The sequence below is a fragment of the Sinohyriopsis cumingii genome, chromosome 15 (genome assembly GCF_028554795.1).
Source record: "Sinohyriopsis cumingii isolate HCF-2022 chromosome 15, ASM2855479v2, whole genome shotgun sequence".
Classification (NCBI taxonomy): domain Eukaryota; kingdom Metazoa; phylum Mollusca; class Bivalvia; order Unionida; family Unionidae; genus Sinohyriopsis; species Sinohyriopsis cumingii.
Window position 1 is genome coordinate 99,918,792 of NC_142975.1, and position 23,196 is coordinate 99,941,987.

The following is a 23,196-nucleotide window of genomic DNA, read 5'->3' on the forward strand; positions in this document are numbered from 1 at the left end:
TGACCATTATTGAATGTAATGAAAGAACAATTTGGATTATAAAACATGCATTTTTCAAATCTGAAGAAAGATGTTTCTCTTTCAAGACTCTCCAAAACATCGGTCGGAAAGTATGATCATGTACAAAACCACAAAATGAGTCACACAAAACAAATCTGACTATATTCCTATAATTTGGCATTTCAAGTCATTTCAATGTATATAATACAAAGTCTAACTTTACTTTGCTGACCTATATTATGCTGCTACATGGAAACAATTTAATGAGAATAAATTATTGTGTTTCCTTTTTTAACCTTTAATTGTAAAGAATTCCATACCAATATATGTGTATGTTATACAAAGTAAACATTTCATATCACAGTACGAAGAAAAGAATAACCATAAATGCAAAGTATTATAATCTTATCTTGTAACGAAAAAATTTTAACCATGATTTTATGTATGCCAATAAAATCTCAAACAAGATTTATCAGCAAACATAAACTCCTTGAGACAATTTGGTTAAACATTCCATCATTTAAAGACATTTACAAAAAAGAGTTGATTTAAATTTTGACAAAAGACCTTCAAAATTAGATATTGATGTATAAACAAGGAGTGCATTTTCCGTAAAATCAACTTGTCTTCTTGTAGTTCAATAAACCAGTCTCAAAATCTTTTTTGATACATGGGCTCTTATAGTTTATTGATATGTGATAAAAGGGACAACAGTTTCCCATTTCTCCTGAGTTCTGTTTAAGATCTGAAACCAATGCTTCAAGCTACATATCACTATGTGATAGTTTCGCACCAAAGTTCAGATCAGAGATTCAGCAAATTTTAAGGAGGGTTTCCTCGGAATATTTAAATCCCATTTTTCACATTTGGACATTTAGGATGGAGTGTGGGTTCAGAGCAATTACATATAAAGAATTTAGAATCTGCCGCCACCTTAAGATAGCTTACCACTGGGCCTAGCAAATTTAAACTATGTTATATCGATTTATAGCTGCATGAAATCGATAGGAAAATTGTTTATTTTCTCAAAAATGGCAAGTATTATAATCGTTGTGTCTTTAATCCGCTGGCAGACTATACGAAACTCGGAATAGATGAAACCTGACCCGGTACTCGCCATCTGAGTTATTAGTCACATCGCTTAACAACTCTCACACAACGGCATCGAAAGTCCAATAGTCACGTGATATCAACAACAAACTCAGTTTAAATATCGTTGTAATAAATTTCAATTATATTAAATGACAGTCTGATACCGTTTGTGAAAAACAGAAAAAAACATAATTCTCAACATATTTATTTCGAGAACAACGACAAGAATCTTGGCCTGTCTGATACATCAAGCAGTGTAGTCGGATTTCCTGCTTCGTATGTTCCATGCGTGAGAAAGCATATGTCAACTTGGTAGCCACGTGATACAACAAAACTCTAAAAGTTGGTCTGGGAATAAATATAGAGTTGTGTGCTCCTTCGTTTTTGTATTTGTATTACAATCAGTATACGACCTTCAATTTAATTTTTTCTACAACATTTTAAAATGACAGTTGTGAGATTAGGTGTGCTCGTGCGACCAGTTCAAATAAAAAAAATTGTGAAAGTCAAGAAAGATGTCATGCCAGAATATCAAGATCAACGTGTTTCGTCAAGGGAAATGAGGAATTGTTGGCTCATTACATGTAATAAAATATATTCTGACTGGCTAATATTGAAAAGTACAGTAGCGAGCAAAGAAAGCAATGATATTTTGGCATAAAATGCAGCTAGAGGGAAGTAAATACGGCACCGATGAGAGAAGGCGTACTCTGGGTGCGGTAAAACCCAAGAGAAAAAGCTTATATGTTTTTGTTCGACCTGTCGTGATCCAGTCTTTCTTACCACCAGTTATCCTGAGTGCAGCCTTCAATCGCCAATTACCAAAGAACAAAGGAACTGGTAAATAAGAACAGAGAAATAATACTAAGAAGAGGAAAAGATAAGCAGCCCGCCAATCCGTGAACAAATGAAGTGAACATAATAAAGGAACTCTCGAACAAAGGAACGATAGGAACACACAGTAAGATAGTAATATAGTAATATAATTTAAGCCTTACTGTTAACACTACCCTTATATCTTTATATATTCTAGAGAGGCGAGACTGTAGAGCAAAATGCAACCCAAACATAAGCGGGAGATTAAAGAAGATGTTTTTGTTTTTAAAGATATCTTTGTTTTGACGACAGAAAATAAAACTCTACATATATATGCAGCGGCAGTTAGTCAGTATGTGATGGTATATTTTCCATGTTATGATATTCAAATCAATTGATTAAATAGTTTATTTTAAATTGATAGCTAGGTTTTCGTATGTATTTAATAACATTTACGTAAAGTAATTTCCAAAAATACAATTGAAATCAAACAGGTTGACAAAAATTAGTAAATTACTTTCTTTTAAATGAGGATCATTATTTTATATTAACGTTTCCAAGTCATACTCATTTATCATTTTTAAACATAATTCTAAACAGTATATTAGATTAGGGATATCCATAGTGTATGTAAATGTATTGACTATAACTGTGCTGCAAATTATGCCTCATAGATAAACAATATGCTTTCATAGCATTTTATATATGAATTTGCTGTATTGTGGCAGTAAAAACACAAGAAGAGGCCAAAGTAGACCTCCTACTACTCATCGTCATACTTTAATCTAAAGACAAATATTGATATGTTCTGGCTAACGTAACTTGAATGATATCTTCCATTTGATCATTATGACAGTAATACAGTTGTATGAGTGGTCTTAGTAGCCCAGTCTTGGTAGAACATTACTTGTACATGTAATGTGAAACACTCCTACCACATTTGTTTTCACATTAGAAGTATTTTAGGAGAATTATGTATAACAAAATCTCTTACATATGCTATGAATATTATATGGATATTGGTAAAAAGATTACATAGGCACAACCTCTGTAAGAATTGTTCTTAAGTAAATTCATGGAAAACTAGTGAATTAGTGTTAGAAATGACACAACTTAATTTTCCATCGGGTCGCCATATAAAGCAGAAACCGTATGTTTCCAACTTTTATACTCGCCTTGACTATACATGATTATTCAATCTTGATGAAAAATGCTATGTTAGGAATATTTGTGTATGTACTATAAATGTGCATGTTTGTTCACTTGCAACTTTTCTATATGACATAATTCACATATATTTTATTAAAATGTGTTTTAAGAGACCATTTATCATGTCCTATATGCTATAAAGTGTATGTTTCTCAGAATTCACATACTTGATGTTATCTTCACAGTTGGTATGCAGCTGGTTTTCATATTAGTAGTAACCAATTAACTTTAATTTTATGTTTCAAAGCAAAAAGGAGAGTGATCAAATGCTAGATCTGGTCGAATATAACAACAATTTTATCTGGACATTGTTTTGAAGGAACCACCTTTACATTTTGTGAATCACCAACAGGAAAAGTGCAAAACAATGACTTAATATGCAACACCAGGAACATGGTAATACAACTTGATACAAAAGACATAAACATATACATATATGTTTTATGTTACATTTATTTGTTGTACATGTTACAATTGTTAAAATGTTTATAAAAAAACAATTGCGAAAGAGAAAGTTGAAATTGAAACATGGAACGATTTAAAATAAGGCTAACATTCTTGTGACTTGAACCATATATGGCCATTGACAAGTGATACAGAACTGGCTATTAACCATATCATACAAAGCAAATTAGATTCGTAAGATCTGTTATTTACTTTCCTTTGGACTGGTTCATTATTGCACGATATCAGTGTTTTGAGGAATATTAACAAACTTTTTCATCTTTATTGCTATAATGTAAACACAGGACATAGTCAATATTTATGTTGTCAAAACAGTATCATGACACTAGCTGTAGTTGGAGCCCCGAGCTTGCCAATAGTTTATAATGGGTTGTAGGTTCTTTCCAGGGTTTTCCCGGGTTCTTCCTGCACCATTTATCCTGAAAGCTGTGCATAGCCTATCTTGTGCTACAAAATGTCATTAAACCCTCCAACAACAATTTCCTGTGTTTTTTTATATACAAACATTGGATCTCACAATGATAACATTTTTAAGGATGACAAACTTGATGTACAAATGACAGTTTTCTTGTATCCTGATGTGATTTCAAAATAAAGTCAATACTTAGTCACATTTAATAGCATCAACTGTTCGTACCAGCACATATTAAATGCTATGTACATATTCAGGAATTATCTTATATATAATTATGCATGTGACCTGTTTAAAAATTTCTCATGCAAGCTACATGCATTGTTATGCATGAAATATATACTGATATGATTTTTCATGTTTTATTATTGTGGTAACAAAGTCAATTGGCAATTACTATGGACACACGATAAAGGTAAAAGGCAGTAAGGAATCGTTTAAATGTTGTTCATTTGACACTCTTGCAAACAATCATGCAAGTCGATAACAGGATTTATATGAATTGGCTACATAATGCCAAGTTATAATTGTAGAAGTTTGTATTTTCATACATGGTGATAGTAGAGGCTTAATCTGCTGTTTAAAAGTTGTAAATTGAAGTATCTATACCTTCTATTAAAATATAATATTATTACAAGGAGACTGATTTACTGTATTATATACACACCCAGGCTATGTAGTAATCTTGTTCAACTGAGTTCGGAGATCATCATTTTAGTAATGTTATTGTAAGATAAAGTCTGACAAAGTTGTGTCTTCTATGTAGTAATATAGCAACATTGCAACTAATTCATTTCATCGGCTTTATAAATCCAATTTATTAAAAGGTAATTGAGACATATAAATAAATGTGTCATACATGTCATGTGATAAAAATAAAGACTACATGAGTATAGTAACTTATTTCTCAATTTAGCCATATTCATGATAACAAATATCATATCTACCACCAAGTCACTAAGCGCGCGCGCACACACACACACACACACACACACACACACACACATATATATATATATATATATATATATATATATATATATATATATATATATATATATATATATATATAGTAACTTCACTACTTAAATAAAACTCTGGCTCTCTCTATATACGAGTTACACACTTTAGGCGTATGATGATTTCCAATCTATGCTAAGCTGATCCCAGTATAAGAGTATGTTCTGGGCTGATCTCATTTTATATATGCAAGTCTGGTCCTAGCATGAAGAACGTAATCTGATTGTATATTACATCCATAGGCAATACGGTACTCTCATCAGCTAGCATGTTGACATCAGAAAACGTTTTATTTCTTAACCGTTAAAATATCTTTATTAATGCATAGCTCATAACAGAGGTGACTGAAATAAGATATATGGCAAACATCCCTCTCCGAGAAGAGTTATACCTCTTATATATACTTTCATATCCTTACAAAACTGTCGTACACAGTTTTATCCTACAAAATGATGATTTGCAACACTTTATCAAGTAAATTCTGAATGCGGATTTTTGTGAATACATTTTTCATAAATGCATATAAAATGGGATATTTTACGTCTGTGAAAACTAACTACACTAAAATGTTATACCTGAAAACTGTATATGATGCTGGCTCACCAGATTCCTGAATACGACGCACAATATATATATATATATATATATATATATACATTGTGAATTGATGTAAGCACGTAAAGTTTACACGGACAACTTACCATCCTCCAATGACTAACATCCTTGCACATCGCACTTTTCCTTAACATAAATGTATGTGTGCCACTTATAAGCAGTGTATACGAAATGAAAGGTTTTAGAATGATATAGTTTACACAACTCACCTTTAGCATGGACATACACCAGCTGTGTCATGACATCCTCTTGTGTCCCAGCCACTTTGACACCATTGCTAGCCTGACATACATAAATACCACTGTCCTGGTAGGACAGTAAATTCAGATCTAATGTAGCATTATGCTCCTCAACATGCGTCGATGGCAGTAACCTCAGAGTTCCATTGTACCCGGGCCAGCGATGTTGCCATGTACCAAAGGTATATCTGTCTGGAACACCATGAGGTATGCATACCAGTTTTGTATGGACATCACTAGTTGTAACATTACTTGCAGACACGATTATATCTGGCGGATCTGTAATGAGGGAAGAATGGACTGACAATGTTTACAATCAATGCACTTGGGAACACTGCTGTTAAAAGAAGCAATATAAAATTTGAAGAAAATGTGTATGCTTAGATATATGCTAAATTTGCTCCCAAAATGTCCTTTATGAAATCAAATCTTATGAACTATTTCATGAGAATGACTATCTCAACAAGCCTTTGTTATGACTTATCTGGCATGATCTGTACATCATATGAGGGCACTGAAAATCATTGGAGGGTCATTCAGACAGATGCAAACATTATGAGAAGTTACTATAAGAGATTGTTTTTAGAAGAAAGCATAAATACCAACCCTGGCGAAGACAAATTGTAATCCAGGTGGAAAAAGAGTAATCTCGAGCAAAAAGAGAGTAATCCATATATAACATGAAACAAATTCAACGTCTATTTGAAGAAAAAAACTGACGTATTTACCTCTTTGGTCTTTTAAGATCAATTACCCGCTTCAATTTTCATATTAAGCACCCGTAGCTTTAAACATCAACAGACTCTCATGTTGTATTTCAAAACACTTTGTAGCAGCTAAGACTATAGATGTTTTGCAAACCAGTAGAGCACCAAGTACTGGGTTACCGGGACTGGATCAACATTTGGTTAAAAATACTGACCAGTTTCTCATGGTCAGCATTAGAATCGTAAGGAACCAATATTCTTTGCATAACCTGACAAAGAAGAGAAATTTATATCTACAGTTATTGGGTCTTTTGGTGCCGCTGCATGTCAACTCTGCATGAATTACATTTCCGGGTGGGAAGCCAACTTGATACTTCTGGAATTCTCCTTCTAATTTATCAGTAGATTTTCCCACATGTTGCATCAACTGGCAGGGATAACCTGTTATGTACACTGATGGGGACATTTTCAAAATATAGGATGCAACTCCTTTATGAATTGTAGTCATCACTGATGCATTATCAGCTGAAAACCCCATACAGTTCTGTCAACGTATATCATGTTTATTCAAAGCATTATCAAGCAAATCAAACATGTTTTCTCCAGTGGAATCTACGGATAACTCTGGTAATGGAAGAAGAACTATCCATTAAGGTCATGCCTGACAACATAGGTTTCATTTCCATTAAGTATGTATGATAGTGATCAATGACTGGATTATCAGGGATGACAATGGCAAATTACTGGACGCCCAGATTATGGAGCATTTCATGCTTGAACAAGCAAAATTATATTTAAGCACGTTATCAGGGTTTGTAGCACGTACACAAATATGTGTGAAGCTGCTGAGTAGTACGTGACCCCTGTCGTTAGTCTAGCAAAGCATCGGAAAAAACAAACTGGGCGGAAACCCATGCCGACTGACATGCTGGGGAATGTCCTGCAAACATGCATCGAGTTTAAGGTAATTGTAAATATAGATATGGCTGCCTTTTAGCTCTATATGGCTGACTATTATCTGGGAATGAAAGACTGAATAATTAACCACCCAAGGAATTGGAAGACAGGAATGGCTCTTAATGAACCATTTGCTACAGCAGATCTAATTGGGTTTGCACATCAGCACTCATGGGCTTTCAAGTCTTCCTGCCATTCAGTCATGCCTGCCCGGTGCAGTAAGCCAGAACATGAGTCAGTCTGTAACCACTATAGCTGAACCACCACCACACTTCTGCGGTCCATAATCCAGATGGAAGATTTCATGCATTTCATGGAAGCAAAGTCCATCATCTCGTACAAGAAGCAAAGGTATGGCTAGTGAAAGACAATGTACTAGGACACATTATTATAGGCATTTGACAGATGACAATGAATATTAACACAGATGTATGAATTGTCAGCTGATAAGCGGAAATATAGAGCTGGATTGTCTGGTGTGCACATGCCAGGAGACCAATGCTCTGCTTGAGTATGTCAAGAAACCTATGGGGCAAACCATCATGTATTACAATGGGATGCAAACACAGTACACACACCTTCAATCATCCAGGCCATGTGGACATTAGCCTCATCTGCATGCTATATTTGTTTTTCTCTAAGGCTGTGCTGATTACAACCACCTCTATTTACATGAAGCCAATGCCAGTGAAAAAATATATCTCTGCTAGACAGTCATGTTCAATATCTGTCCCAAAATGAATCTTCAAAAACTCAGAAGAGTCAAATTCCTTTCTGTTTTACTTTTATACTGCTTTTGACGAATACTATTTATTTTCCTCCTGCCAGATGCCTGCAAGAAAAGTTCAACAGTACAGGACAAAAATACGTGGTGATTTCGACTAATATATTTGACTGCACAAAGCCGGTCATCCAGATATTGGATCTACTATAAATACTGCACGAAAATTTGTCACTTGTCCATAGTTCGCCATCTGCTTTTCCAGGCATATAGGTAGATGATCTTGATACATTTAAAGTAACCCTAACTGCTGACTCAGGCAATTCACAAACAAGGAAACGTCTAGTGCAGCCAGTTTTGCTGACAATCATAGTGTATTGTGTCTGTGAGTTACCCAGATTGCTATCTTTTTGTAGTTTTACAAAAATCAATAATTTACCAGCTGACCTAGGCACAATATAAACATCCTGAGATTCAAGCTTTAACAAGGGCCACGGACTATTTCAATAACTCTTGTCCGAAATTAAACATTATGCAAATATACATAAAATCTGGCCAACCATTTTGTTCTGGATATGTGGTATTTTTCTGTTGCTATAGTTAAAAGTACTGATGAATCTATTTTTCACAATGTTATTAAAGAATGTACTTGTGGCAAAACATATACTCTTGCACTAGTGATGATATTTTATCCTGTATTGGCCAATGTTCTAGTTGGCATGATGCATCTACAATAAGTGATACAAATGGGCTCAACTATGCATGAAGTACTCAAGGAAATGTTGTACAGACCAGTTGATGTCCTGGAATGCACTATCACCTATGAAGTTAGGCACAAGTACACTATAAGTATACATGGTCCTGATGTCTTTAGTCCTCACAATGCAGTCACCTTGGCGTCATCAACCCCTGCCCTTTTCTCACAAGAGGCAGGAATCCCTGGACATGTGATTGTCAATGCTATGCATTAGCACTGTAATGATAGACAAACCCTTCTGCCAAAATGATATAACTGGTCTTTCAATGCAATTTGTCTCTTATGACAGGTCATAGCTCTATATAATCAATATATATGTGCATGGTCTCTCAAGACAGGTGGTCTCTCATGGTAGTGGTCTCCCAAGACAGGTTTTACTGTAATTGCTCTTGCCGCCTTAATGGACATGCACTTCACATGAATCAGATCTGTTCATGAGGATATAGAAGTGTACTAGCCCAAATAACAATTTTTATTTTCATTACCTTTCACAAAAGTAATCATGATGATATTGTTTTACCTAATTACATCTTACACTTGCTACTTATGGATTATGCTGTTTGGGTACATTATAATCAACAACAAAAATCAATCAAGCAACATAAAGTTGTCCCTGTCATTTTTTATCATGTCTTCAATCACACAGATTTAATAATTTTGAGAATATTCTCAAATAGAAGAATGGTGAGTAAGAATAGCATAATAGTGCATTTGATCTCCGTGTAATGTCCTCATTTTCTATATAATGCAGCTGTATATTAAGCATTCCCAAGAAAATAGACAGGTTTCTTGAAACTGAAAACTTTCATTACAGATTCATTATATTGTAATAAAATATTTAGGTGCCTGACCAATCAATGTTTTAAAATAATGGTCCCGGATGTAGAGCAAAATAGATATTAATGAAGTGACTCATGGATGTTACATGACTGAAAATGTTAGAAGAAGAATATTTTTATAAGTCAGACCATGTTGGATCAGAAAATGTACAAATCATTAGCACTTTGCATCGTTAAGTGCGAAAGTGTCACGATCAACACACAGCTGGACGGATAATCAACTATTTTATTCTTGTCGTTTTTAATTAGAACTCGCTTAGCTTAAGATGCCATGGAGGAGCAACCATATATAGACTAGGAACATATATCGCTGGTGCTGCCTGCTCATCCCGAGATCAGTGATGGAGTATTCATGCAGGCTGCAAAACCAGTGCCTGACAATGACAAGAAATATAAGCCACTGGTGCAAGAGAATCAGTGTCTGTGGTTGAAATATACTGGATCTCCTGCTGTCTACTAGGTGTAACAGTGCTTTGATTTTGGAACCAAATCCCACAATACTCCCCTCTTGATGTAGGAGAGTCACATACGTCATGGTTACTAGAAAGACAATGTGGCATTTGGTTAATATCCATTCATCATTACAGTTATGGTAAAGCCATCTGTCACTTGTCTCACCAACAAAAATCATAATGTGACATTCAAAAGGATGTTCTGTTGCATTACAGTAATTGGTCAGAAACCACTAAACCTGTAAAGAAAATGCATGCTTGTTATGACAAAAGACAAATGTATTTGCTGGTATGTTAATGGATGTAATTGGCAGGACAACATATATTAAGGAAATTTACATTTTCTTTAGCATCATTGCCATCTTGCTAATAGACCACAGTGGCTAGTTAGATGTGCCTGTACACACCACAATTCCGGTGGTAATACATCCCTTATACCAAGCTTTTGTCAGAAAACCATGTAAGTCGAAGGCTTTTTTGATCTTTCTTAGTTTTGTTTTTTCAATGTCCAGCATTCTGATTCCGTTGTATGTGGATAATCCTGGAACCGTTGCCAGTCTATATTTTTCTATCCTTATACCGAATATTTTTCGAAACAGGCGACATTTTCTTCCAGTGATATTTCCATAGGGATATCCGATAAATGGATTATCCTGTCTGTTTCTTGATCTTTTTAGAGTTGGTGCTGGGTCTTTAACTATTACAGTCTCTCCAGAAATACTTATTTATCCAGACTGTAATACTGGCAATTTCCCTCTTGGTCATAATATGTATCCCTCATATCCTTTCCTGTTGATGGAGTAAATTGTTCTAAAATGTCCTGATTCCTAATGTTTGGGCTATTATTACTGTGGACGTTGTAGGCACTCTCTCTCTCTCTCTCCCTCTCCCGGTACGTGTCTCGTATCTAATTCCTGGGTACCTTCCTGATACTTGCATTCAAGATATGACAATTCTTCAGCCTCAATTATTCTTGTTTAAAAAAAAAATATTGTTTTCTTATTGTGTTGTGAGCCTCCACAATGTTTTCTTGTTTTTCTTGCTCGTGAGTAGCATTCCCTGTATGTTTTTTCTTCTGTATTTTTGTATGAAATCTTGTTTATGGTATTATACTAACGTATACAATTCCATAGATTCTGTATATATATATCTTGAGAGTTAGTGTGCCTTACGAATCTCTAGTGGCAAATTCAAACTTTTTGATTGGCAATAGTCTCTGACTCTCCACCGCAACATAAATGTCCAAATGTCAAAACTGGGTTGAGAAGGGTTAGGGGAAATATAGATTAAAATGTTAGTTGCTACCAACAATAGCCCCAGAAACTTGTTTTATTCAGTAATCATCAAAAGTCACAAACAAAAGGTGACTGTCGTTTGATCTTGGTGAGTTTGAGCAAAAGCTTAATCCATCAATTGTTTGAATTGTGAATACTTGTTTTCATGCCTAACAGGAATGTCAATAATATGTTTCACATTAACAGGTCATCTGTCACTTGGCAATTTTAATTAGGATCCATTTCTATTGATAATTAGATAAAATTGTGAGGGTTGGGTGTATGGGTCTGTGAGAGAAAGAAATGAGTGCATGTACACAGTTGTAGTTTTCTTGAAATAGCTAACTAAATATATGTTTCTTGGAAGCATACTATAACTGCTAATAATACAATTAAAATAATAACGATAATGATACTGCTACTAATAATAATGCTAATACTATTTAGAACATAGCACATGTATGCATTTAACCAAGTCTGGGTGCTGTATCTGTCCAATGTGAAATAATGGTTACAAAATATCAAAGTACGAACATATAATTTCATTAGATGTCCGAAATGCCTAAATCAACAATAGTTTTTAAATGGAAAATGACAATAACAGTTACTGATCGAGAATAAGAAGGATTTAAGGAAATGCTAATTAATTATATACTATAATATTATAAATGAATATATTATAAATACATCAGAATAACGTGACAAAATGTGGAAATAGAAGAATCCGGTGGATAAGAACAGCTGTATTGGTTACTATTCACTGCAGCGTTACCGATGTAAGCACGTTATACGAGGTAACAACACATTTGCATATAATATCTGAAATTTCACCAAATTAAATGAAAATGTAGTATGAATTACATAATATGATTGTTAACATACTGCACCACCAGCAAAGGATGTTTGATGGCTAATAGAAAAAAAAACAGAAATTCACTGATCCTCAAAAGTATGTTGACAGTTTCCAGCGAAAGTTAATACTGATGATGTCCAGTAAATAGAGAGCCATCGTGTGGGGCAATGGATAATATGTAAGGGTTACTTCGTATGTCTATACAAAACAATGACCGACTTTTCAGATCTATGGGAGGGCTGGATTCAGGACGTAGCAGAAGTACCAAAGGTGTGATTGAGTAATGGATTTGACAGAAGGGAGGGAGTGACAGCGCCATCCCTTACGATTTAAAATCAATTGCATTCAGTCTCTGGAATAAAGCGTAAGATTGGGTCATCTGAAAGGTCTATGGTAGGATACCAAATGGCAAATAAGATGGTTTGAATTGCCAAGTGTATAGTCTGGTCAACCTTTATACTTCTTAAGTCTTGTAAGTAGATTTATGTAGGTTGGCTTGTGTCTCCAGTCTTTATTCCTAGTTCCTGCTTCTCGAGTTATCCTAGCCTACAGTTCTCTGTGAAACGCCGTGGAACGCACAGGAACCGGAATTTTTGTTGGGGGGAAGCCTGCATCACTTACCTGAGGACACCATAAACACGAAGTATGAAAGTTATGTCGCAAACTAACTTTGCTAAGTGAACCTGACACTACAAAATGCCTCATGCCCTCACGGACGACGTTTTGTCTGTATGTCTGTCATCATAATGCAAAGGCGTACACGAAAAAATCAAATGAATGATGTGGCTATACCATTTCCAACCTGGTGGAGAAATACATTCATCGATGATAAATTCTGAGGTGATTCTTTATGAAATCAATAGCGTTATGCAGCATGTTGTTGCAAACACAACCTCGAGCCCTATCATGACAGTTAAGATCTTGTCTATAAAGTTAGAATATCACGTGACTTTATCGTCACCAATATGCAGCTTCTAATATCACCTACATTTTCTTAGTGTTTGAAATAGTGGGGGATTTTAAAGCAGCAAGCTGATGCACATGAATTGTCAACTGATTTTGTTATGAATTTCAATAGTCCTGGTCCTGACTGAACAGGTGAATTGTTTATATTTATATAATCTTCCTTACATTAACACATTCATTAGCTGCAAATGACAGTCTTGTCAGCTATGTGCATCAAAATTATCAAGCAAGTAACTACATTTAAATGATCCCAATGACTGTCAATTATTTAAATATAAAATTCTCAGTAATCATGGTCAAGAACATTAGTCTGACACACATTGATGAGTATATCAAATATGGGTCCTAAATTTCCTGATTGTATTAAGGGTAATAGAAACGTTTTGAACTCAGCCATATTTAGCACCACCTGAAAATACAAAGCTGTGCAGATTATCCTATGCATCATCTAGTATGTTCATCTGAAAGATAGTTTGTTCAGTTAATGATAGACTGATACAAAAACAAAGATTCCCAATAAGGTTTGACTGTGATTTTTTAAATATCCTAACAAAAATGCGATGACAGCGAGAGATTACCTGTGTATTAACCCACATAAAAAGTATGTGGTTTAATCCATGCAAGATGAAATTACTTCCCGATTTGACAAAGTAGAGGTCAATACATGCATTCAACTTCATGCTCACAAGATATTCACGTGAGACTTCACCTATCTTCCAAAGGCAGCTAGTGTCGCGACCGCAGTCACCACAGTATTACAGTGATATATTCAACTGAGAACAGACTTTGTCAGCAAATGAACCTTTCATCTTTCCTCAAATATTTTGATCATCACATTTATGTGAAACCAATATATATAATCGTATATTAAGTGCACATATTCCTAATGATATTAGTGCATTCTCAATGTCTCATAATTTCCCAACACTCTTCTCTCTGCATCAGTGACTTGTCATTTTCTAGCGACACATCACTTTTCAAATACATCTTGGAGACAATTAATAATAGCACTATCTTTTATGAAGGTCATATTTTTATATGCATTTCATAGGCGATGCTGCACAAATCTGTAATAGTAATGGATATTTTAAATAACTTAAGATTGAAAAATAAGTTTGGTTAGTAAAATCCACAATCAGCCTTACACCAGTTAATCATGTAACTTACACTGTACACGAAGAGAAACGTTTCCTTGTCCATTTGGTGATATGCCATTATTGGCAATACAACCATACTCTCCATAATGTGTCCTGTTCACTTGAACTATGGTGAAAGTGTCTCGATTGTCTGACTTTGGTACCGTCGTCTTCAGAATCACATTGTCCTTGACCCAAGTAAAGCTGGACAAAGGCTTGCTCTCCGAAACACATATGATAGTTAAATTGGTGTCCCCTTCTTTGACATCTAATAATGATCCATTTGAAATCACTGCGAGTGGGTTATCTGAAGAGGAAAAGTTGAGTATGCAAACTACAGTTATATAATTAATCATTACCTAAATAAAACCTAAACCTCTTGACACTAGTTTTCATTATATTTCATGGTTTGGTTAATAGTACAGTATAGAAGAGAAGAAAAGAAAAGAAAGATGGTTAGTATAGTTAATTTTGTAAGTGCATCATTCAAAATTAAACATCATAACATTATGCCAATATTATTCAATGTAAAAGCTAACTTTGGGGATGCAATTATTTGGATGAGAAAAGTAAGACATGACACCACCACCAACAACAACAGACTTTCTTTCACTGTACTAATTGGCTGTCTGAATAAATCTTGAAGATTAAAGCCGAAACGATCAATACTATGGTTAGGCCACGCATGAACTTTGACTTGAAACTTATTTATTAGTACGTTACTCAAGAAATATGGCACTCTAACTGGACTGACTGAAACAGAAACATAGGAAAGGAACACTGAAGTGATTGGACAAATGCATACACCACTCCCTCGATAACTCGTGCCCTTATAACTCCTGAACCAGCTTATAACGCGGGGCCGGACATAGATGCCATTTTTTAAACCAGGAAACACCTGAAAATGTAATCCCTATTTGTTGAACTTGAAGAAAATCGCGATCAAAATTGGTAAAGGAAACTATGATGTATCGCTCGTCTTATCGTCGAAAACGCTAGATAGGACCTGGAAATTTTAATCAACACTATGAAATGTCAAATTTAAAAACAGGTCATATAATGTTTTACATTTTCTTTCCAAAAGACATATCTAGTACACCGCAATTAATGATATGTAAGGAAATTTCAATCAATTAAAATGTCACTCACTCCGATTGGAGGTAGTACTTAAATAAATAAATACAGATTAAATAATTTTATAATCAATTGAAATGTGTGTTCTAGTTCTATATTTAGTTCCTATTAGGTGTAATCGTCATAAATGCAGTCTGTCCTCTTGTAATTAAACGTAAAATGCGTCAATCGACCGTAACAGCTATACCCACGATCATTTCTCTGAGAACCTAATTAAGTGCCAACCATGTTTTGATAACTGACTTCCGGAAGTATTTGTTGTATTGCAGCATTGCATTAAAAGCTGGCCTCCTTTGTATTATCACGTTAATTATGTCTTTTGAATCAAATAAAGGAGGTGGAATAAAATAAAGGTTAAAATGCATGAAAATACTCAAGCAAGAATTTTAGCGGTCCCCCGTCGTATGTCGGGTGAACTCACTTCATTTGATCAAACACTTACAAATGTTATTGTGTATTTAACATAAGTTACCTTAAATTAACCGACTCTTTCATAACTGTGATAAAAAGTTACATGCCAGCCAAGCGAAATGAATACTTCGTGAAAGAAAGAGCTTGATTTCACAGAAATGGATCATTGTGGGCAAGCGAGTTTCAGAGAATTCTTGAACTGGCACTTAGAGATATCCTCGAGGATGATAAGTTTCATTATTAATTCCAATTATTTAATTCACGACAACAATATTGTACTAATTGAGCAATACAAAAATTAAGTTTGAGCATAGGCGATTGTCTCACGAAATAAATGTCGCGCGTGTTTTTTTTTTTTTTTAAAAAAAGAATCTTGTTTGGCTGTGTATCAAGAGTTAGTCTAGTACCCTGCTCTGTGGACTCCCGATTTGTCAAGATAATATTAAAGACCATTACGGGAACCAAGCTCATCAAGAAAACAAAATGCACTGACATAATACTCAGGTTTTTTTTCGTGTTCAATTCATGGTTGCTGAAACAGTTGGAACAATCTTTCAGATGAAAATAAATGTTGATTCAACAGAATAATGAACAATTTCATTAGAAAAAGCGCGTTATAAAATTGTTATCGACGTGATTGTAAATAGAGGACTCAGTCAACAGTTTTATTCAGGTCTTTAAATTATTATGAATTGTGTATGTAACTCTTTCATTCTACTTCATTTTAACTTGACCATATCAATTACAATTATGGAGACATGTTACAAAATTAGCTCCAATATCATATTACTGCCGCAGTTTTAAATTGCTATTACAGTAACCCAGCATTCTTGTATAAATTTCAACACATCCAAAGTTAGACTACAATAAAGAGAATTTACAAAGAAATGTGAACCATATGGTTTTTCCTTTAACAGTGATGATAGAGTCACCAGGCTGAATATACATGTACATAGCAATGGACCACTTCAATTCTGATTGCATGCATACTGTATAGGTCATTTTATTAATGGGACTATATTGTTCTTTCCAACAGAAGAACGTTCATTCATCAGAAGTGACAATATATAATTGTTTCAAGTGAATAAGGGAATCAGAAAGTGTGAATTTGTGCATTAAGTTGGACTACAATTGTTTTCAAGCTCGTCAATACCTATATAAATTTAAATGGATTTTCTATAATATAATCTTGGCTTCAGGGGTTGTTTTATCAAATTACATTAAACTAAGTAATTAATAATGGACGTTTGGTAACTGTTTCTAACTATTTGTAGGTATTTATCGTTTTACCACGGATCAAACATGGGATGGATTAAGTCGTCACAACAACACGTGGGATCCAAAAAATAATTTAAGCTGTTTTATACAGAATTGTAGCAATTTTAAGAGATGCAAAGCTATATAAAACTAAAAAATGCAACATTTCATTTTTCTTGATCTTAATTTAGGATGACATTCAATGACAATAACAATTTAAAAAGAAAATGATGAAAACAATTAGCATCTCCAAAAGTGGGTTTTCATTGGTTACATTGGCACAAAAAAATAAGTTCATGTAAACACTTTTATCCAAACCAACATAATGCCCTCCATAAATATGTTTCAAAATGTTTATACTGACATGAAGCTTTGCTTTGATACAACCAAATGGTTAGCAGTAACATTCATATGACATGAAGCTTTACTTTGCTACAGAAATATGGTTAACAGTAACATTCATATAATTATTGTATATATGCTGTTAGAAATGGTAAAGGGCGCTGATATACAATGGCTCCAACATGGTCATACTGTTTATGAAACTACTTGTTTTCTAGTAAAATATTTATTTGTGAATAATTACCGAACCATACTACCTAAGGTGAACTACTACTACCTCGCAAATACAGCTCTACCAGGTTAAACAATTTTAGCTCAGGAACTAAAAGTTATCTGTCCACATAGTTAGCAATTGAGAAGAGTTATCTCCCCTTGATACAACTTGAGACGCCACATGCCATGAATATATCAGTTATTAATGGAGGACAGGCTCTCTATATGGATGTATCTGTGGAGAGGCTGTGATAGTGTAAGTGTCATATAGATGGGCACGTATTTCCGCAGAAACATATTCTACAAAATATAATAATGTCTTCTTAAAATTCTACTTCCAACAAATCCAGCAGAAATCATTAAGTCACGTCTTATGAAGCTGTCGAATAACCTGGAAAAATGACCTATTGCACCATGGCTATAGGTCCCATCAGAACGAGTTGAGCCCCTGGAGACAAAATATCTCAGAGGTAAAGACCGGAAAATGTGGTCTATCTTTATTCCTATATTTTCAGTTAGAGAACAGTTGTAGTCAAAGGCTATGCTCATGACAACTAGTCTAACCTCGAGAACCAAAATGCATAACAAATTTATCGAGCTGGAGTTATTTCTCGATATGCTGATTGAATAATCAACTTAATGCAAGACGAAATGGTCTGTACTGTTATTTTCCTATTCCTGTTTGAAAGGTAAAAATAAGCATGATCTTCCTTGATGTAGTATCTATTTTAAAATGCCACCTTAAACTCGTACTGAATTTTGTAGGTTGGCTTGAGTTGAAGTGTGTTGAGTAGACAGTGATTTCAAAGAGGATTTTGTCACTAATGAAACTGTACCACCTTTCATCAAAAACTGCATGCACTTTGGCTCCACTAATACGGTTGCATTCTGCCTATCATTATTGTAAATGTGGAAACAGGTCTTTTATAACAGGGGAGCCAATGATGCCCTTGCAAATGAAGGATTCATGAGTGCTCTTGATCTATCATGTTGGACCTGCAAGTAGATGGGCTCACCATTAAATGTAGTGCCGATGTTTGCCTGCCAACTTCTATAGTAGTGACGAAGCAGAACTTGTATGATAGGTGAAATAGCAAAGCTTTTGACAGCAGTTCAGATGGTGACCTGTCCAGAAAAGTTAACACGCAATAAAACTCAAATTGAACAATGGTCCAGTGCCATTGTCCATGTGATTCTAAACTAGTCTAATAGAAGATTAGACAGGTCTTTGGTTCAAGCAATATCCTCTCTTCTATGATCACCCTTGCTGCTAGTGATGGTGAAATGGTAAGTTTAACTGTGATGGGTGCTAACTGTTTCTGACCCAAAAGCCTATAAAGTTAGCTATTGTGGCATGGAAGTCTCCATTGGAATAAAGTGTTCTGGTGTGAACCAACGAGATTATATTTCACTGTTGTATTATATTGAACCAGTTAAATCTGCATTCACTATTTTGGTTGATAATCAAAATGGAAAGACTATACTATTGTTGGATCCTGTATCACGTTAGAATCCAAGGTGTTTGAATGTATATACATTTAGTTATTCCAAAGTATTGAACATTAATTGGCCAGGCTTTTGGGCCAAGGATTAGTGTGACAAAGGATGGGATGGTAGCCCCTCCACATTGTCGCTAAAATCAATCACATTGAGATGTATTGCATGAAACTGAGGGAAGAACAGGTCATTCCATTTGTACGAGATCCAGTTTGCAAAAATATGAGTCTGCCAATAAATTAGCCAGCCTAGGATAAGTCGAACTGAAAGCTAGATTGCTGTAGAGGACACTGGTTTAGAAAATCCCCCAAAAAGAAAAAAAGTCTGAGTACCTGATCAGCTTTGGAGTATGAGATCAGCCACAATGATGAAGTTGTAGGGCAGTGGACAGTGTTAGTACCCATTGTTGAATTGCATCACAAATTCGGGAGTGTAACGGTTCATTAAATGCGCTTTAATCTTACGGCTATGGTCATGACAAGGGATGAATTGCTGCATCAAAGCTAAAAGAGCTGTGGCCAAATGCTTAGTACATGCGCAGAACATGATACCATGTCCCAGAAACTACTGTTGAATCCCCATGTCGCCATGGCAAATCTTCTCCACTCAACTATGAAAGATTGGAGTCTTCTTCCTACCGGGATCTGAGACAATGGCAGGATGTGGGACATTTATGTATATATGTTGTCAAGACATGGATGCTTTTGTGGAAATGCTAATGAAAACGATGGAACTCCCTCTACCTCTTCCACTTATTTCAGGAGTTGAACGACTGTTTCCCAGGGCATGCACTCTAGGGACATCCTTGACACCGTGTTAGCTCCTTGTAAATCACTCCACTATAAATGAAACTGAGAGGGACTGGTGGTAGAGAGCATTGAATCTCTTCCAATTGATGTAAGTTCATAGTTATTAGGGCTATAGGATGTTGTATCTATACGTTATGAAATGAACAATCCATAAAATATTCACCCAATTTATGCACTGAGATTCATAATGGAATGATATAAGTTGTGTTCTGCATATTGCGGATGATTAAAATATTGGATACACGGACATGAAGTTGTGAATCGACTCATGATTATATCAATTGAAAACAAGAGGCATAGATGCTTGGAATTTGTAATGGACGATGTGCACAATCTCAAAATGTCAAAAACTCTTCAGACTGTGAAAGATATTAAAAATAGATTCTTCGGTAGATAATTCTCACCAGATGTCAGAACCTTTCTGACCTGGCGGGTGATGTAGAAAAACGAGGACAGGCCTATTCTAAGTAAGGTATAACAATGACTAGAGCATTGGATTGTCCATTGTGTCATCTAAAGACTATGATAGTGACGTCGTTATTTACTGTAGTAGCTGCAAAGCAATTGAAGAACAATGTCGATGATGATGGTCCACTACACCTGCAGCACTCATATCTTGGAGTACATTACATCTAATGTATTACTAAGCAGGGAAACAGAAGACCGAGGGAGAGTGAAGCACTTCAAAGTTATATACGTTCATTGTTGCTATTATGGTTATAATATGTTGCACCTCTGTGTTATGAAAAGGACACTACATTGAGTGTCCATTTCATAACATAGAGGTAGAGCATCCTATGCCTATTTATAACTGGTTTAATTAAGTGGCTTCATTGGTAACACACACTAAACTGAGTATCATACATGGGTAGAGCTTTGCAGCTCTATGTGATTCATGCAATTGGACAAGTTGTTTGCTGATGGCTGATACTGTATGTCCAATTCTGAAGAAACATGGCCATCTTGGCTGGCATGAAACAGTCCAGTTCTTGAGGTTAAGATTAGTTATGGGATGTTTGATCCAAGTACCTGATCCATAATTTTCATTAGTGAGACTGTAACTTATCCATGTCAAAGTTCTCTATCGCACTGCTCATGAATGGTATGATTCAAACCATTTGGGTGTAAGCGAAGTTTTCGTACTCAGGCTGTGATCTACTTCTGTCCATAAGGCACGTCCGATATGTATTGCATGCAGGAATGACAAACATAGGAAATTACACATCTAGACCATATATACAATTGGTGGAGTTAGTGTCCTGCTTTGAAATTGTAAGAAACCGTATAGGGTTATCCACTTTGACCAACACCTGTAGAGGGGTACACGTGACCAGTACAGGCAGAAAAATATAATCAGTACCAACTGCAAAGCGACAAATCAATTCCAGTAAGAACTAACCAAACGAAGGGCAACTACTGAGATGCCTATACTGATACATATCACTCAACCATCGCTTATAGTAACACTGCATTATATAGACACTACTGAGTAAACCGTGTATACACCTGTACTTACTTGACCAGAAAGGAAGCTATGCAGTAATCTAATAATGCACACGAAAAACCTGCAAATTAATAAGTAACTGTGCCGCACAGGTTCTATAATATCCATTTTTATGAGATAATTTATCAATTTATCTACATAGCAACAATTAATAAAGTGCTAGCAGATGGTCTAATGAAGGCGATGAAGGATTAACATATAACATCAGCTCATTGCTACCTGTATGAAGACTCTTAACGATGGCCTGTATAGATACTCATTGAGACTTGGCACCCAGATGCTAAATACATGTAATACACAACTACCCTGTATGTATCCGGTCATAGTGTAAATTATACACACGCAAATAGTTTTATATAGCCTACTACAGACTTGCATGTACATATCACTTTAAAATATAGCCAGAATTACTGTGAAGTAACGTAGGCTATTAGTGCAAGTACATAAATAAAAGCAGGTGACAGCAAAGTGTTTTAATGTAAAGGCAGAACATTGCTGTCTTAGAAAGAAAGAAAAGGGCAAAATATTACAATGAGTATACATCCCTTTGAGGTAAGGACACCTTCAACTTTGGAGTGCTGGATTTCCACAGGATTTCTGCAATGTCCCTGTTGACACGAGCATGCTATTTGACAAAAGGAGAAGTAACAATTGATATATTCATGGAATTTGGCGCCAATCCTCTGACGTGGGGTGAACACTCTGACCGGCTGCCACCTATGTAGGCATATAACTTTTAGCTTGTTAGCTTATTGTTAGCGTATTAGCTAAATGATTTTAAATTGGGACTGTATTTGTTAGATAGCAGTAGTTCTCCTAAAGTATAACATTTCAGTAATGTATTTTTAAAAAAAATCGTTTTAGTGGGTGAAAACGCTTAGATCAATGAATTAAAGCAATAAATGTGTAGATTAAACATAAATTAAAGCATAGTGGGACCTCAAGCATGCTGACGGAAATGGTAGAAACTTGCATTTGTATTATAATTGTATACTGACATACAAACATATCCATATAATTGGTCCAATCAGACTAATCTGTTGGGACTCCTTCAAAACTGAAAAGCACAATTTGTTCCATTACTGTAGATATACACAAAAACAGAAACTAAGTAAGGTAGCATAGCTTACACGTCACATTGAGGACGACACTGTCACTAACACTTGGTACAGTAGTCTGTGGGTTCTTAGCTGAACAAGTAATAATATTTCCATCCATGTAGCGGGTAGGAGTGATGGTCAAAGTTTGGAACCCAATTTTTCCACCATATTTCCCAGACTGTTCCAAGATGGCACTCAGTTCTCCAGTAGGGACACTCGTGCTGTTCAACCAACGTATTATAGCAGTTGGATTGGAGACCCCAGTGGTACACCTCAGACTCAGTTTATCTCCTGCGGTTACTTCTCTGTTGTTGGTTATGCTCACACTGGTAGGGGGGACTGAAATAAGTTGTATAGAGTAAATTAAGTCATTAATATCATTATCCAGTGCTTTCTCCA

General features: G+C 35.3%; 1 protein-coding gene across 1 annotated transcript in view; it reads right to left on the minus strand.

The window, feature by feature from the left end:
* LOC149782384 (cell adhesion molecule CEACAM5-like) overlaps nucleotides 1-23,196 on the minus strand; it is a 155,259-nt gene that overhangs the window by 53,735 nt on the left and 78,328 nt on the right. Inside the window, exons 8-10 of the mRNA XM_089935123.1 lie at nucleotides 22,828-23,136; nucleotides 14,562-14,837; nucleotides 5,839-6,147 (exon numbers count right to left, since the gene is read on the minus strand). Of these exons, the coding sequence (XP_089791249.1) occupies nucleotides 5,839-6,147; nucleotides 14,562-14,837; nucleotides 22,828-23,136 (894 nt within the window). The remainder of the gene's footprint in view (nucleotides 1-5,838; nucleotides 6,148-14,561; nucleotides 14,838-22,827; nucleotides 23,137-23,196) is intronic.